Raw genomic sequence first — 17405 nt, forward strand, 5'->3', positions numbered from 1 at the left:
GGCAGCCCGGCTCTCCTGGGAGCCGGAGGAGGATTAGCTGTAATCCTGCTCTCCAACCCTCCGTCCACCCCAGCGGTATCGCCGCTGAAGGGAAAGGTGCCTCTGCGCCCCTGGGTCGTCCCCGCCGCTGGATGGGGGGGTCCCCGCAGCCTGCCTTGGGCTGCGCGCTCCTGTTGCACCCCGGCACTTCCTCTCCTCTCCTCTTGCCCTCCGCAGGACCGGGCTGCTGCGGTCTCCTCCCCGCACCGTCTCCCTGCTACACGTTGCCGTCCCCTTCAACTGTGTCTGCGCTGGGACACGGCGTTGTTAGTGCTACTCCGCGATGCTTCAGTCCCCACTTCCTTGTGTCTGTGAAAGGACCAGGTGCTGCTGCTGCACCGCGTTTCTCGCTCCCTTTCTCCTTCCCTCCCTCTCTCCGCACTTGTCTCTGCATTGCCAGACCTAGTGCTGTACCCTAGGACAGGGCTTTGCAGGGGGACCCTATGGGACAGGAAAGCAGCGTAGCAACGGCCCGGGTAGGATTTTGGGGACAGTGCTTTCCTAGGTGCTGCTGCTCTCCTGCTCCCTCCCTTCCTGCACCAACTGCTGGGCTCTGCTGCATCTCTTCTCTCTAGCCCAATGTCCCCGTCCCTCCCCACGCTGCTGCAGCTGTGTGTCACTAAGCCCGGGGCCCAGTGCTGGTGCTCACCTTGCTGCTTATTGGTTTGTATGTAGAGGTTGAGGAAGGGGAGAAAAAGGCAGGACTCTGCAGTATGGGGAGGGTTCAAGCTATTTTAGGCTCTCTGTAGGGCTAACTGTCTTGTGGGGCCCTTGTGCGGCTTCTGTTCCCCTTTCTTATACTTTAAATATGTACATTTGTCTATAGACATGGGTTTGCATTCCTGATCTGAAGGACTTAGAATTTTCTGTCACTTTTGTCTTATTTATCCTTTTCCTCTTTTCAGATCTTTCTTGTAAAGCCAGTTGTTATTCTTTTGCCACCTTGTTTTGTTGGTTTTGGTGGGTTTTTTTAAAAAAAGAAGGAACCGCTGTCAAGCGCTCAGCTGTGTAGTCCTGTGGATTTTGAGTTCCTATCTTTTCACCTTGGTCTCTGTTGTATTATCTCTTTTTTTTCCTCACAGAAATCCTTCTTCCCTCTCTCTCAGACCTCTCTGAGTAGCTCTTTGGTATAGTTGTAATAATATCAGTAATTCCAGCTTGAGAAAAATGTACAAACCCTCATAGCTTCCTGCTCGCTTCGTTAATAAGTACGTGATTATCCCAGTTTTGCAGGTGGGTAGACAGATGTAACAGAACTAGCAACTTCTGCAAAGTGTTGCAGTGATTTCATGACCGAGCCGGCAGTTGAATGTGGGAGAAATGCGTCCTGGTTGTCTGATGTAACTGCTGGGGACGCTGTCTTTGGGAGATGGACTTACTGGCTTGTGTTTGCAGCATTGTTCTGGGCTGCTTGTCTCCCGTTCATCAGTCCATTCATGTCCTGCTTCTGTGCCCATGTGGTCCCTCTCTCCCTGTTCTTACTGCGCTGTCTGGGAGGGGGCTTGAAGATCTTCAAGAGGCTTGAGCACCATATAGACTAGGTTTCATTTACTGATCAGACAGCACACGCTGTTCACCAAATTTTCATGTGTTGTTTCCCTCTTCTGTGTGTCTTGTGCCCTGTCCTTAATCTGGTCCACTCTGGGAATAGAAATTGTTGGTATTGTATTCTTATTTTCAGTTTCATAGCTCCCACCCTCTTTACTTTTCTTCTAGGGGAGCCTTCTCTGTGGTCCGCAGATGTGTAAAGAAAAGTTCATCACAGGAATATGCTGCAAAAATCATCAACACCAAAAAACTGTCAGCCAGAGGTTAGTGTCTTGATCTACCCTTCTTCCTGTTATTAATAGAAAATACTTCACTGGAGTTGAAGCTGTAATAAGTTTAAGGGATCTGAAGTTGCTTGTCTCAGTCATTGTTTAAGCATTACAAAATAACTGAGTTGTGTGGCAGAGAGGATTGAAAGGAGGTAGCATAGGATGATAGAAAAATTCCTGTATCTAGAAATAGACACTCTGTGATACTGTCTTTCTTTTCTTTTTGAGCTCTTTCTTCTGCAAGCTGAGCTAGAACTATGTTTATAGAAGATGTATCTATTTGTGTGTGTATACCAATCACTCATAATAAAGGGAAGTGTTGCAGACTGATTTTTCTGAATGTCTTTTCTACCTAGCAGATCTGTATTACCAGAACAGGTGTGATTTTTATTTTTTTTGAAGGATAGATGTTATATGCCTTGCTCCTTTCATGCTGTAGTTAAATGTGGTGTGTTTGAAAACTAGCAAGTCTGTCTTCAAAGGCAGAAATACGTTGAATGAGGAAATCTTGTGAATTTGACTTCTCAACAGATTAGAAAAAGTATTTTTTGCTTTCCTTAGTCCTGAAGATTTCCAAAACCTGAAACCAGACTGTAGTCTTATGAAATGAGAAAAAAAATCTTAACTCTTTACCCAAGCTGTTGGTCTTCTGTTTCCAGAGACATATGTGTGTTCAAAGGGGAGTGTACCTCGTAGTATGCAGGGAATGTGTATCTCCTGGTGTGCAGGGAATCCCTTACAGGGATTAAAGTTGCTTCGCAGGCGAGGTGGATGAGGAGGTGAATGAGCAAAACTGAACTGCAGTAAAAGATGCTGAAAGCAGAGAGTGCAACAGATTGAGATGCCAGAGGCAACTGTTTCTAGAAGAGGTGAACAAGACAAGATCTAAGTCCTTAGTGGTCTTCTGGATTTGAAGAAAATTAATGCATTAGGCCCTTAACTGTCTTGCAAGTTGAAAAGATGGCTTAGTAGGGGGGTTGACTGAGAAATGGGAAAAAAAAAGCAGGAGGAGGAGGCAAATGATTTTGATAAATGATGTAGAAGTGGAGAATGTTTTGCCTAATCCCTATAAAAGCAAAAAATAGAATATGCGTTCTTCTTTTTGCCAAAACATGGCATGTGATGATAAGAGCAGAAGACTGCTTGGAGAGTGGTGAAATTTTTCCATTTACTGTAGTTTGCATGGAGAAACATTGTCAGAAGTAGAGAATGCTGTGCCTTGAAGGTCGATTTTTTTTTTTCATTATTTTTATTTTTTTCCCCGTACTTTTGTGGAATGAAGCCTATGTGATAGTGTTTTGTTTCTGTATCTAGTCTGAGTGAGGTCATGTTGGGGACCAACCAGTGGAGCCCCTAGATTGTTTAGCAGGTGGCTGCAGATCCTCTGAGAACTGATGTGTCCCCTCCATGGTCACGTCACAGTCCCCACTGATGTAGGTGAGATATCCGATCTCTCGAGTTCAAATTTAGTTCAGCTTAATGTGGGAGATGCTTGAAGGGTGGCTTTCCTTTGCTGATAGCCATTAATGCCGTGTTTGCTCCGCAGAGCTCCCCATCCATCCTGTAGTGAGGGCTAAAGCTCAGGAGAACTATCTCCTCAGATGCTAGTGGATACAAGCCTGCTTAGGGCAAGGGTAGCTTGATAAACTGATCGCAAATGAGAAACTGTTTTCTTACAAAGGGAGGAGCATTGAAATTAACTCTGGAGATAAGAAAAATTGGGAAAACTGCACGATAAACAGAATTGAAATGAAATTCAGAAACGTATTAGCAGAAGCCCGAAAGTATCGGAAGAATTGAGTCAGTTTTTAAGTGTTTAGGCACCTAACGAGTTACAGGGGAAGCAATATATAGATTCTAATTGTTTTTCATATTAAGATGATGACAGTTTTATGACCCAACAAGTAGGAAAAATAAGTATGGGTGAATACAGTCAATGTTTTGATATACTACTTACTTTCTAGATTTCATGCCTTCCTATAATTAAAATACATTAAGGATACTAGCCTGGTCCTTGATTTACTTACGAAGGTATTAGTTAGGTAGAGCGCAAGTGTGGGGAAAGCCAAGAAAGGAAACTGATGTTTCTGCTAGTACAGAAGAATATCAGAAACAAGGGACTGATCAGGTTTCGTTGAAGTCTATCTGAGGACTAAAAGAATGTGCGTTTACGGTGAAAAAGGGATGGTGACTTCAGCTGAATAGGTTTCTCAGTTATTCCAGCTGTGTTCGCTGGTAGCTCAAGTGGTTAGTACAAAAAGGGACTGAATATTTTAATAGGAACTTAGTGAATTCACCTTGGAATAGATCTTTAAAACACTGAACGAAAAATGCACACTATTTAGACGTTGCAGCTGTAACTCAGTGATTAGGGAGATTCGATTCAGCAACCTGAAAATGGAAGTCTCGGGGAAAGGCATTTTAGAAAGCTGTCTCCCACAGGAGAAGAATTATGGTGTTAATTCTGCAGTATCCTGGATATACGTTGCCTGATGCTTCCTTTCCCTGAGCTGGCACTTCTCCCGGGGGAGGCCGTGTCTCTGCCTGGCAATGCATATGCACGGGGCTCTCCTGGGCACCCAAATGTGTGCCTGGCTCTTGCACAGGTTAACCCTCTCTCCTGACCTGCCTCCTGCTTTGTTGGTTTTTTTCTAGGCTTGGTCACAGCGCCAGAATATTCCCTTATGTGCGGACGCCCTGCCCCTCTCTAACTCAAGCATAGCTACATGTAACATTTTGTACCTTCTCTAGCAGAATTTGATAGTATAGTTACCTGATGTAGTAACTGCTGCTTCAGGAGTACATATAGTCCATTGCCGCTTCACAGAAGTTTTGCCTGCTGTAGTGTTTCCCTTGATTATAGCCAGGGTGATGGTAACAGACCTTGCTCTCCTTCCATGGTACTACTTGTTACCTTTATTTTTCAAGACTCTTGATGAAGAAATACTAGGTAGCAGACTGGGAAGTACCCAATAGATTGCTGTACATAGCTGAAAAGGAGGAAAAGGAGTACTTCAGGGTATTTAAAGGATTCTGGATTACTTGACATGTTTATCAAACTCTCTTCTTGAAGCAGTAAAGCACTGAAGAGGCATGGTGCTGTTACAGGGCTTCTCTCTGCAAGCAGGGAGTGTGAATGTGGTGGTGGCCTTTGTGAAGGACTGTCCTAACAACTTCAGTCGAGTAAGCTTCACCCTTTGTAAAATACAGTGTCAGATGTTGAGAGGAGACTGTTTCTCTATTGTCTATGATTTTTGGATGCCTGTTCTCTCTCTTTTTTTAATAAATCATGTAAGAGCTGGTCTAGATTAAAATTAATCTTTCAGCTTTAATGAAGTATTTGCCATTATCTGTATTGTGTTGATGCTTAAGACTGTCCAGTGAAGAGCATGCCAAGAACTTGAATGTTAAACAAGGGCCAAATGCTTGTGGAAAGGGAGGGGAAACAGACTTCACGTTAGTCAGTGTTCAGCTGACATATAAGAGCAGTGGTTATTACACGTGGGGGAAATACAGTGCTTCAGTCATCTGAAATTCCTGCGGGATTGAATGCACAGGCTTTTACCAGAGCTACAGGCAGAGGGAAGTAATAACTGTAATTTTTTGGAAGTTGTCTTGTGGGTGTCACCAGAATACTTTTTGAACATGAAAATTCATAGCAAGTAGTGCTTCAGTTCCTGGGAAGCAGTAAAGTTCAAATAAAGTAAAATTGCTTGCAGTGATCAAAAGGATCAAGAGAGATGCAGTAGCTTTAGTAGCACTAGGGAAATATCCAGGATTTGACTCTGGCATGTACTTTGAGATAGTCCTGTATTGAAAAGAGGTAGGCAGAGCTGTATCCTGTGATAACTTTTAGGATGCTGCTTATACCAAATAGTATATAGTGATCCTACTACCATGTGCAGGATTTTTGGCCCTTGTTTTTTAGGTGTGGGAGGAGAAATCTCTGTGCATTACATCTATTGTTAAATTTAATTTGCTGCTGAAAATCTGTATCTTTCAACTCTTGCAAGTGACCCCTCTTGAAAAAATGAAAAACAGCTGTCTTGGAAGTTAAGACCACTTCACCGTTTTCTCCTTACTGTGGCTTTGCTCTTGCCTCTGCAATAAAGAGGTGGATTCTCTCCCTGCTCTCCATCTTTCCAAATTTCTAAACAAGATCAAAATTTGCAGTCTACCCAGTTATTTTGTTGTTGTTCCTGTAGGAGATTATGTGAATTGTGGGAGGAGCAGGGAATTGCTTCTGTGTATCAAACCCCAACAGGAGAAAAGCTCTCCTTTTACACTTCCAGCTCAGCTTCTTTCCATGCGCCTCTCCTTGTCCTGGCTTTCAGTGCTGTAGTGGTTGCTGATTTGGGTTTTACAGTATGTTTTGCTGGAGGTGTCAGTAGCAGTTTCCCTGGACACTGAAATGTTGAGCTTGAATGCTGCAGAGGAAGTTGAGCAGCATTAGTCCCTAACCTCTGCCTTGCTCTGCTCTGTAAATGTTCCCATGTTGCCCATGTTTGAGTTAGGACTCTCTTGGACTGCTCTTGTGGCTGCCAGGTTTGAAGTCCCCGGTGGGGTACAGCACACCTGCCTGAATGAGATGCACGCAGCAGTGGTGCACTGCAGCCTGGCAGAGGGACTCGGTGTGAGGGCAAGGGAAGCCCAGCACACCAGTCACAGATGGCTGGAGTGCAAATCCCAACTCCTGTAGAAATGTCCTGTAGTAGGTGTCCTCTGTGTGTGCCTCTGTTTGTAGGTTGGGGGCAAACGTCCTTTCTCGCAGAGGACGGCAAATCACACCGAGTCTGCTCTGCTGTACTTGCTGAGCAGCCAAATCAGGTTTGGTCATTTGGTGTGCAAAGGAGCTGCCCTTCCTGCAGGGCTGAGTGTGAGGAGCTTCCCTGTGCCCCAGCTCCCCTCCTCCCCTCTGCCGCCTGCCAGGAGTCTGAGAGATGCTGTGATTAGGGAGCGTATTTAGGAGGAGATCAGCTGCAGTGATGGCTGGGGATTTTTTTGGAGGTACTTGCGCACGTGGAGGGATGTCGGGAACCGAGCAGAGAGTGCTGCACCTCCCCAGAGCACTGTGTTGCGGCTGGGGGCTGCCTGGCGGGGCAACCGCAAGGGGAAGGGGGCTGCAGGGAAGGAATGGGTGCGTGGAGCGGGTGCGTGGATAGCGAGCGGCTGAACTCTCCGCTCTGCACCGCAGCACACATGCGTGCAGCAGGGGGTGGCGGGGGGGCTGCTCTGCTGATGTCAGAAACTGCAGCCCTCTACCTCCCGCCAGCAGCCTGCCTCCCCTCCTCTTCCACCCCGCCTTTGCCCGCAGCCCCGTTTAGGAAAGGTTGAAGTAGTGCATGTCACTAGGGAAAATTCCTCTGGAGGAGGTGTCTGGGGAAGAGGAGGGGTATGTGTAAAAGACCTTGACCTTGGAGGAGAAACCGGGGCTGGGAGCTTGATGAGGGTCTGCCGAGGGTCAGCTTGGCTTTTTCCTGGCCCCAGTGCATCAGTATGGGCAGGAGAGCACGCCGGCAGGAGAGCCGGCAGAGATTGGCGGAGTGGTGAGCAGTGGAAGCCTTACTTTTGCTGTGGCTCACTATGGCCAGAAGCTGGCTTCCTCCTGCTGTGGATGTCAGTGATGGTTGGGGTTACCCCAGGTTGCCTCTCAGTTTACGCTGTATATTTTATAAAGGAGCTGGAACAGAGCAGACAGGATTTCAGTTTGTGTCTGTCTTCTCAGTGGTCACATTGGGTATTAAATTTCCAGCATTAACAATGGTGGGGGGGGGGGCAGTGGGCACACAGATTGGGCAGGAGTTCCTACTGCCTTCGTGTGAGGTTAGAGAAAGGGGCTCGGTGAGAGAGTCGGGTTTCTTGTTTTCCTAGTATAAACTGGATTTGCGTATGGCAGAGATGTTATTAGACTTACTGCCGCACGTGTCCCGAAGCCCCTGGCTCTAGAGCGTTTACTCTGATCAGCAAGCTATGATTGAAATATTTCCAGGTGTCCTTCCAAAGAAAAGCGGGATGTTGAGTGCACTGTAGATATTTGGGACAGGGAGAGCTACTTGAATTTCTTGTAAGAAGGATACAGTACTAAAGCTATGGGGGTATTTTGTTGGCTTTGGGGTGTAGTATGGAAATTTCACTGCCTTCCAATGTAATCCTTCTCTGGACAGTGCCAAAACCGTCACTGCCAGGGGAGGACTTGTCCATTGATCAGAAACAAATTTCTGAAGATTGCCCCCACCCAAAATGATGGTCTAACACCAGTGTTTTAAGAGAGGACTATTACAATCTTTTTGTTCTCTTCAATGCCCTAGAAGTATTTTAGTTTTTCTGGCCCTGCAAATTAGGTGAAGACAATTTTTAAAATGGAAGCATGCTGATATAAAAATCTCTCTGCATTGTGCCATCTCTGAGCACCATCTGTCTGCTTCACAACCCTGACAACCAGGGCATCACCCCCTTTTTCATTAATTCTTGTCTATCACCTGTTTTGGTGTTTCAGATGTTTCTTTTTCTTTCCTATGTTATTGAAAGTTCCTCATTTTGACAAAAAAAATTAGTTTGCCAATGTTTGACTACAGAGTGAGCTATTGCTGTTGGCTTGGCCAGGGGAAGAGGGCAGTATCTGCTGGCACCAGGATCACCAGTGCAGGAAAGAAGTCTGGAATGCTGTAAAAGAAATGTGGAGTATTTCACCTTGGTTTGTGTTTGCCTGCAACAGAAGTGGTGTCAGCGCTCAGACCAGTCATCCTGGGGAAAGCAGAGGTGCATTGGTTTCTGATGGGCAAATGTGTACTTAAAATTTTGAGGTGCTCACTAGATTTTTTGAAATAGAAATGTCAGGCTGTAACTTAAACAACTGTAGTTCCTGCTGGCCCTTAAGACAGTAAGTTTAATGCTTCAAAATATGGGGCCCTATGAGTCAGGGCTGACCTCAGGGTCCTTTTTGTACCTTCTTAAATTTACTGTCTATTTAAATACACTTCTGTTATGGCTCCCCAAACATTCTGGTATTGCTGCCTACATGATTTTTGGAGAACAGTAGCAGAGTACTTCTGAAGAAATGGGCCAGCAACATCTTGGAAATCAGCTTTTTGAACACAGAGTAGCTGAAGATCAGTGGGAATTTACGTTTCTGGGGAAAATGAGTCTATAATTGTTAGATTTCGATTTCTCATAGCTTATTCCACCTGTTGCTCTCCAGCTCCCTTTCTTTCTGTTTTAATTTTGAATTTGTTTTGAATGTTCATTTGTCTGTCATGGATCAGTTACTTTAATCAGTAATTGTATTAATCTATAGTGCTTTGAGTGAAAATTTCTCTTTAGTAATGCTGCTTTACCCTCCTCCTTTCCTCCCAGAGAACATTGCAGAATTTCTCTTGCTCCCACCTGTTACATGAGTGGACTGGGAAAGATGGTGGTTGGTGCAAGTGGCTAATTATTAGAGATCTCAGTGATTCAGAGACGTAAGGAAAGCTGGTTAATGTTGTATCTTGCCTTCTTATGACGAGGTCAGGAAAGGAGGAGATAATTGTGGCTTTATTCCTGGTATTGGGACCCGTCTCACTCTGCTCCTGGCAGTGTCAGAAGGAGAATTCCCCATCTCTGAGATACGAGTTGAGTAAATGTGATGACCCTTCAGAGAATATGTGCGTATAGATGTGATACCGTACTCTCAGCACTTTTGTATTGTGTTCCTGAGAGCATGAGTCACATATCTCTCCGAAGCGGTGACCTGCTGTCTGGCTGCTTCAATCCAGAGCTCTCATCTTGAGTTTGCTGTCGTCCAAGCACCCGCGGCCATGGGCTGTCTTGTCTTTCCTGTGGCTGGAGTCTGCTTAGCAGTGACACTGAGACAAGTCCAGGTTACTGTCCTGCTTCTGAGAAGGGTGCCAGTGAATCTTCTCTCTTTGCTAGAAGACACAGGTGATTTGGCTATTAAACACAAACCCCTTTTTCTCCAGGGCAGCAAAGGTAGCATCTCTCTTTGCAGGGTTGTTGTTACAGTGGTTCTGTCAGAGTCCCAGAAATTGAGCTGGGAGCTGTCTCAGAATAGGCATTGTGGTAATGAAGATGCAGTTTAGAGAGAAGAAAAACAAATCCTATGCAAATGTATCTGTAAGGAAGGAAGGTGCCTGTGAAGATGAGCCTGGGAGTGGGCATAGCTCTTTGTAGGCCTACCGAGCTGAAGGCTAAATGGCCGAGAAGGCAGGGAGCGGCAGCCTGTCTGCTGTGGCAGAGCTGCTGGGTTCTCTCTAGGGGCTGTTGCTGTGATGACAGTGGCAAACAGGGACTGAAAAATTTACCAGATGCGTGCGAGCCAAAGGATTAAACTTTCTTATAGGAGGGAAGGGAGAGGAGGAGGAGGAGGGCGGGTGATGATGTATTAGCAAAGGACAGCATCCTAGTGAGAAATACCAGGCTTGCTCTTCTGTAGGCACTGGGATGGCAGGGGGGAATGCGGACTGGCATTCTTCCTCCAGGCTAAACTCTGGGCAATACTGCTTTGACAGATCCTCCCTCTGAAGAGGGGTGAATGTACCCTGCTTTCACTGGGTAAATGGGCAGGATTTGCATTGTTTTGGCAGATGAAACATAAGAAGTGGGTAAAGATGGTGTGACTTTCTTTTTTTTTCCACACTTTTTCCTATTCCCTGTAACCACAAATAACTCTAGTTCTCTGCCTTATGCCTAGAGCTTTTCTGTATCCGAGTTGGTGCAAATAATCAAGTTTCAGTGTTGCCTGCAGGTTTCAGACTATTGAACATGAAGCTAACCAGCCTGCACTAGTGTTATCGATAACACACGACTGTTGTCATTGAAAATGCCTGATGCAAAATCATATCAGCACTATTAGGGCTAGTACTGGTCTTGACCCTGCATACTGCTTTTCTCCCTGCTGGTTTCCCTTCCCAGACCTGGAGTGGTGTCCCTGAACATCAGGGACAGTTTTCCCTCCACTGGAGCCTGAGGGAGGTCTTACCACTGCCCTGTACTGCAGCTGCCTTTGTGCAGGTTGACCATTATAAGGACTGGCCCTACAAGAATTAGTGATTTGCAGTTGGCTGGGGAGTGAGATGCTGGTGAGGGGGTCTCTGCCCTCAGTGCCCCAAATCTCAGTGCCCCATAGTTCAAAAGGTGGTACCACTTGGTGGTTTGCAGTACTACAAGTTACTATGGTATGTTTTTGCAGGATGTATCAGGAAAGATTTACCCGGTCATGCCTGGCAAGCCTCTAAGCAGCAATATACATACTAGCATAAAACGTTTGTCTGCAGACTTAGTAAGACAGAATTGTGGTCATTAAAACTAGTTTTTTTCTAGAAGGTCTTCAACTTAAAACATTTATGGAATGAGATGTTAATATCTATGGAAGTTAATGATATAGGTCTTTCCCACTAGCCAAAATCCCAATGGGCTTTTTAAGCCCCAGTGAATACAGGCCATGAGAGAGAACAGGGACGTTCAGGCTCCAAAGCCAGTTCCTGAAAGCTTGTAGAAAGGCTTCTTTCCTTTCCCTTCCCTCACTTCCACTCCTCTTCCAGGCATCTGAGATAGCTGGTGTAGGCTGCAGCTTGTCTAGTGGAGTAATGCTTTATCTTCTGCTGCTACTGTGTCATCTCTGGTAAGTCAGTTGGTGTAGACTGTGGTAAGTGATACGTGTGAAGAGAGAGATGTCATTTCTTGATGTTGAAGACAACTCTACTTTGAAGGAGGAGGTTTTCTCAGTCCCAGGAGAGCAGTGAGAAAAGGAGAAGCGGTCTGACACAGCCCGAAGTCTGAGGTGAAAAAAGGTGGGAGAAGAGCTAGAAATCTTTAAACTGGGTTTTTTTTCCTTCCTCTGAGTCCTCTTCTTTTACAGGTGGGACTGAACATAAGGTATCTCAAGAAGGTGAGTTTTACCCTGGCTTCTCTCTTGAAGGAGATTATTTCCTGAACCTGTTGCTTTGTTCCAAATCTACCATATGCTCCAGGGGGGTCTGCAGTTGGCAGTCTTGCCTCATAGTGAGAGGTCTCCTTGTCTGTGCAGCAGAATATAGTCAGTGTGTAAAGTTCCCCACAGCCCTGGAGAAGTGCGAGATGTGCGAGTTGATCCTGTTGCTGTTCTTGCTGCTGGAGACCTGATGTCATACACCTGACTTGAAATGTGACTTCAGAGGGGGTAGTACAGTGCTTTCTCTGGGACGTATTTACTTGATGCACATCTCAAATAGCATGAGTGCTCTGGAAGCTTTTGCATGGAAAACAGCTTGTTAAAGTTCTTGAATTGATGTCCAGTGCCTGCCAAATGCACTTAGCATTTCTACCGTAGTGGAGCAGCTGCCATTCTGAAAATGTCTGTGTGTATCTTGGGTTTTTTCCCTTCCCCCTCCCCCCCCCCCTTGTGTCAAAATATGTGACATTTCATGGGTGATGGGCCAAGAAATCATCCAAGGTGGCTGGAGGAGAAAATAGATGTGGAAGAAGGAAGTTATCTGTAGTGCCCTCTGTAACCCACTGGGACTTGCTGCAAGGTTGTTCTTGGACACTAATAGAGAGTATAGCCTGGTGATGCTAGGCAGGAGTTTTCTGTTGTTTGCCCAAAGAGTTGGTATGCTGTTAAGTACCATTTTTTCTGCCTCGGGGCCTCTCCATGTCATGGGTGTCAAATGTCCTCTGTTGAGATTGTGTCGAAGAGATTAGAAGAGTTGAAGTTGTGCAGCTTTTTTTTTTTTCTATAACTGGTGCCAGTGCAGAGACAAAGCTCCATCATGATTGGTGTGCTTCTTCAGTGCATGTTAAAGTGGTGATTCATAGCTCTTGTGTTACTTTAAATATTCTTGATTTTTGGACCACAGGATTAAGAAGTGACTTCCAGCTCTGCCCATTTTTATTTGGCTTGTATGTCATCTGGCCTAGAATCTGCCACCTCTGCATATTAGGATGTTGTGTTGCATCTTCTGCTTGTTATGAAGTTGCCTGGATTAAAATTTTCAGTATTGCCTTATCAGTGCAGAGCAATGATCCACAGCCTTCTCTGTCTGTCTGAATTGCTCTTGGACTTAATAAGGATGATGTAGAGGAGTGAAGTGTTGGTCAGCTCATCCTTTGTGTGGAAGCGCTTCTACAGCAGCAGGCTGGGAGTTGAGCTCTCATAACGTGCTTGTTTGTCTCCTCCAGACAGCCAAGTTCAGCATTAGAGATGTGAGAAGAGAGGAACAAGGTAGTTTGCTTTTTTGATAACCATTATCAAATATTGCTGACAAGTCTAGGTGACTCTGGCAGCTGCTTGCAGTTTATGTTGCTGCAGAGCTGGTTACCCAGCTTTAAGGAAGTGCATTATGCCTCGTTAACTCTTTGTGGCTGTGTACATTTAGTTTCTTTGGTAGTCTTGAAGCTGAGCTTAAAAAGTCTTCCCTCCCACCACCTCACAAATGGTCAAGAAGTTTCTTCTCCGATGAAATATGAAATGTTAATTGTTGGAGTTTTTTCTCATTTGAAAAACGCAGCTAAAACTCCTTCCACATCTTGGAAATAAAACGCAGGTCTCACCAATGCAGTTATCTTCTCTGAGGGGGTGGTGGGGGCTGGCTTGGGAACAAGGAAACAAGCAGCTTGACTGAGCCAGAGGAATTTATATTCTTCCTTCTGCATCTCTGAATTCCTGGATCCTGCATTGCAGTGACTTGGCACTGCTGAGACCTGTCTCCCTGCCACACTGTTACCTTGTCTACTAACCAGCTGTAGACTGCTGTTTATTTAGCTCATTTATCCAAACCCACCAGCACCTGATGTGATCAGCTGATGGGAAGGAGAAAGGAGCTCATGTCCAGAAATGAGCTCACTTGGTGGGATTTCTCTTTGTGAAGCTGTTTACTTCAGGACCCTCTGTGCGTAGCAGGATTGGGACAGTCGCTGGAGTTCTTACACGGGTTGCAGTTGCTGTGTGTGTGGTAGAGGTTACTGCTATGGCTGCATCATCTTTGGAGCAGCTCCCTGCCCTACTGTCTCGCTTACTGCGTGTCCACTTTAAGAGGGTTCATCTGCAATGCAGCTGTTAGCGGGGAAGTTCTGTAAATCAAGAGGGAGCGAGCACAAGCAAGCCCAGTGTCTGCAGTTGTGGCTGGGTCCTCCCTACAGCACAGGGAAACTTGTTTAGAAAGACTTTCTGCAGGAGGAGGAGGAGGAGGAGAAAGAGATGTCAGCAATATGCTGATGCTGGGAGGCCCTCCGTTCTGTGCCTGTGTCTGCACCAGCTGCTCAGGAGCTGGAAAACGTGTGGAAAAGCACAACGGGCAGCAGCCCTGGAACTGGAAAATCCTGTCATGCTTTTACCCTCCTCACTCCTCTGCCTCAGACTCTAACCAGGTGTTTGCTTAGGGTCGATCCTGTCAGGATGTCTTTATTGCACACTCCCTTCTCACACAGGATGTCCTGTTACAATTCGGAGCTTGTGAGCTTCTGCATATGACTCGGAAGCACACAGAGGCCTCACACATTGGGAGTTTATTACTGTGCCCTCCTCCCTTGTGCAGGCTGTCAGAGCGACTGCTTGCTGGTGGAAGGGGATGGTGCTGGTGACCTGTGGGGATGCTGTGATGGTGGGGAGGAAGCCCACAGGTGGAGTCAGCTGGAGTGCCACGGCTCTGCAGGTGTTGTACCTGGCGGCTGGGGACTGCTGCTGAGTGATGCCGTGCGAGGAGGAGGAGAGGGGCCATGTGCTGCGGTAGCTCTGCGGCAAGCAGGGCAGATGAGTTGTCTGGGGCTACAAGCCCCTCAAGCGCATGTCAGGGAGGCTGGCCAGGGAGCGTGTCACTTATAGCACATAGCTGAGGAGTGGATGGCTTGCTGTTCTGCTCTTCCCGTGCCCCTCCGCTTCCCCAGTGTGCAGGAGCACTTTGAAGGACTGCCTGGGTATCAGTCATGCCTGGGAGCGCTTGTAGGATCACTTGCTGGTTCCCCAACCACAAGTTTCTGAGCATGTTCTAGTGAAGAAAGCTGGGAAGCATGATGCCTTCCCACAGCGATCTGCAGGGATACCTGGAGCTCCATGGGCCAGAGCTGGAGAGGGCCCCACAGGACCTTCCTTAAAGATGGCTACAGCCTGGGAGAGTGCACACTCCTTTTCACTCTGGTGCTTGGCAGACAAGGTTCCCTCCTTCGCTGCATTTAAAAATATTCTGAGCAGATCTAGTTCTGGGTTTCTACTTTGATTTCTTTATTTCCACTTGGGAAAGCATCTCCTATTGACAGGTATTGAAGATGCAGGAGAAACTGGTGTAAGATTCACCACATGCTTTTCTTCTTTCCTCTCTGCCTCTCCTGTTTGCCTGGCCATTCATTGTCCCTCTTGTAATAACCAAATTGTGCTAACCATGTATAAGCAATGTTCCCTCCCCTTTTGCCGGGGGACTGGCTGACTTGTAAGAAGTTATTTTTAGGGTTTGCTTCCTGGGATATTCTACCCGTGGCCAGTTATGGTGATGAAAATGTCACTGAGACGCAGCAAGGACTCCCAACTCATTGCTAGCATGCCTGATCTTTCTGTTGTAATGGTGTTCATGGGGAACATGAATCCCTTACCGCTACATCACCTGTGATTAGGGAGACAGCCACAATGACTGTGCAGCCTGACTCCCTGTGAAAAGCACATGGAGCTTCCAGGGTGATAGGTTATGTTGCATCTGAATTGGTCGGGGGGGGGGCGGAATTTAAAAAGTAAAAGGAAATTATTAAAAAAGCACCTTTCTTTGCTTGCACTGGAGTTTGTTTGTGCCCTTTTCCTGTTTTGTATGTAGGGATGTCAGTGCTGCAGAGCTGTATGTCGGTGTACAGGACTGTCCCTAACAGGCAATTTGCTCCTTATACTGGATGTATTAGGTTGCACTGGGTTGCTGCCAAATGCCTGGTCTAGACTAGAGGAGAAGGTGTGTGCTTATTCCTTTTAACCACCTCTCCCACCCCACATCTGCAGCTTGCAACACCTGAAAAAGTTGATTTTTATGGCAGCTATAGCTAGCAAAACATGAATGTGATAAAAGCAAATTACAGAGCTGAGCTGAACGAGACTGTGGGTTGACAATACGCAGTCTCTGGTGCCAGTCTTGGCCTAAGAAGCACCTGCCTTTTTTTCCTGTATCCTTCTCTGTATCGCAGCAGGTCTTCTCTTTTCTATCACTTGGATCAGGAAACGAAGCTCAGAAGAACCCTTCAGTAAGAAATTACTGAAGTGGTGGGGATGGGAAGGCATTTGGTTACCAGATAGGTTTCTCAGAGCAGCTGTGGAAGTGATTTGGTGTAGCTCTGGGAACCAGGATCTCCTGCTGGTGGTACAGAGAAAGGTGATGTGAAGTGATGTGTTAGTGCATGAGACCAGTGGTGTGGAGATAGCTCTTGCGTGCCTTTATTGTATTCCTGGAAGAGGGCATGGGGAGCAGAGAACCCCGAGTGGCTTTGGATTGAGGTAGTGGGAAATATTAACTTGGTTTTCAAGCCTGATGCTGTGGGGACCAGCAAGCTGGGTGGCTGTGGTGCAGAGATGGTGGCAGCGGTCTTGAGGGGGTGGGCACTGTGCCCATGCAGTGTGGAGCCTCGCCAGCTGCCCAAAGGGGAGTGTGGTTACAGAAAGGTTGAGAGACGCTCCTCCATGACAATAGAGTCTTCAAAGTTATCAGTGCTTAGAAAGAGGTTTGTGTGTGCTTTTAAGTAATTCTTACAGTTAAAGTTGCTTTAGTGAGTGCTAACTTCTCCTCCTAAAATGTCTTCTCGCTGTCTCACTTCTATACAATACTTAAAGTACCTGAGGACTTTGCATACACAGGATGAGGTTTTTGGACTTGTGGAGGCAGCCACACTGTCTCTTTCTGCCCCCCACCTTGTGTTCCTAACTGCTTTGTGGACTTACTGATACATGGTGCATTTTGCCCCTTTTGTATAGAAGTGTTTTGGCGGCTCTGCTATGGGTAATATCTGGTTTTGTGCGTATGTGCAATTTAAGTCTGAAATTTCTTGGTAGCCTGCTCTGTATTTACAGCTTGCTCTGCTTAATTTAAAGTTATCCTAGTATCGCTAGGGGAACTTAGTCTTAAAATAGATGGTTTGGCCTTTTTTTTTTTAATTATTCTAATCCTCTGAGACTTGGTGTTCTTGTCAGAAGAGTGTATTTCAACAGAGGTATTATCTCTTTGGGGAGGAGTCATTCAGTTCTTGGGTGCAGAACCATTCATCTGTGCCCTCAAGAAGATTTTCCATTTAGTTTACTCCTCTGGTTCATGACCCTTAAATACCAAATCAAGGAAGCATTTCCAGCATTCTTCTCTCTCTCAACTGGATGGAATAGCTAAAAAATAAGAGATTAATATAGGCTTGCTGTTGCTTGGACACAGGCCCCTCATGTGTCTTGCACAGTGAAGAATGGTGTTCTGCTGAATACCAGTCTTAGGAGCATGCAGAAATTCTGTGTTTGTCCCCAAGCTCCCATCATTTGGGTTCAAAAGAAATCCAACTGTTTGATGACAAGCGGCTGCATTATCATGTAGCATTTTATTCAAGGGCTACATCATCCAGGTGTGTCGT

At 46.1% G+C, this 17405-nt stretch overlaps 1 protein-coding gene across 1 annotated transcript in view; it reads left to right on the top strand.

Annotated features, from left to right (window-relative positions):
- Nucleotides 1–322: 322 nt before the first annotated feature.
- LOC104538140 (calcium/calmodulin-dependent protein kinase type II subunit gamma) overlaps nt 323–17405 on the top strand; it is a gene marked incomplete at its 3' end in the record, with an annotated part of 82688 nt that continues 65605 nt past the window's right edge. Inside the window, exons 1-2 of the mRNA XM_010181233.1 lie at nt 323–363; nt 1756–1850. Of these exons, the coding sequence (XP_010179535.1) occupies nt 323–363; nt 1756–1850 (136 nt within the window). The remainder of the gene's footprint in view (nt 364–1755; nt 1851–17405) is intronic.

This window comes from Mesitornis unicolor, unplaced genomic scaffold (genome assembly GCF_000695765.1).
Source record: "Mesitornis unicolor isolate BGI_N332 unplaced genomic scaffold, ASM69576v1 scaffold613, whole genome shotgun sequence".
NCBI lineage: Eukaryota > Metazoa > Chordata > Aves > Mesitornithiformes > Mesitornithidae > Mesitornis > Mesitornis unicolor.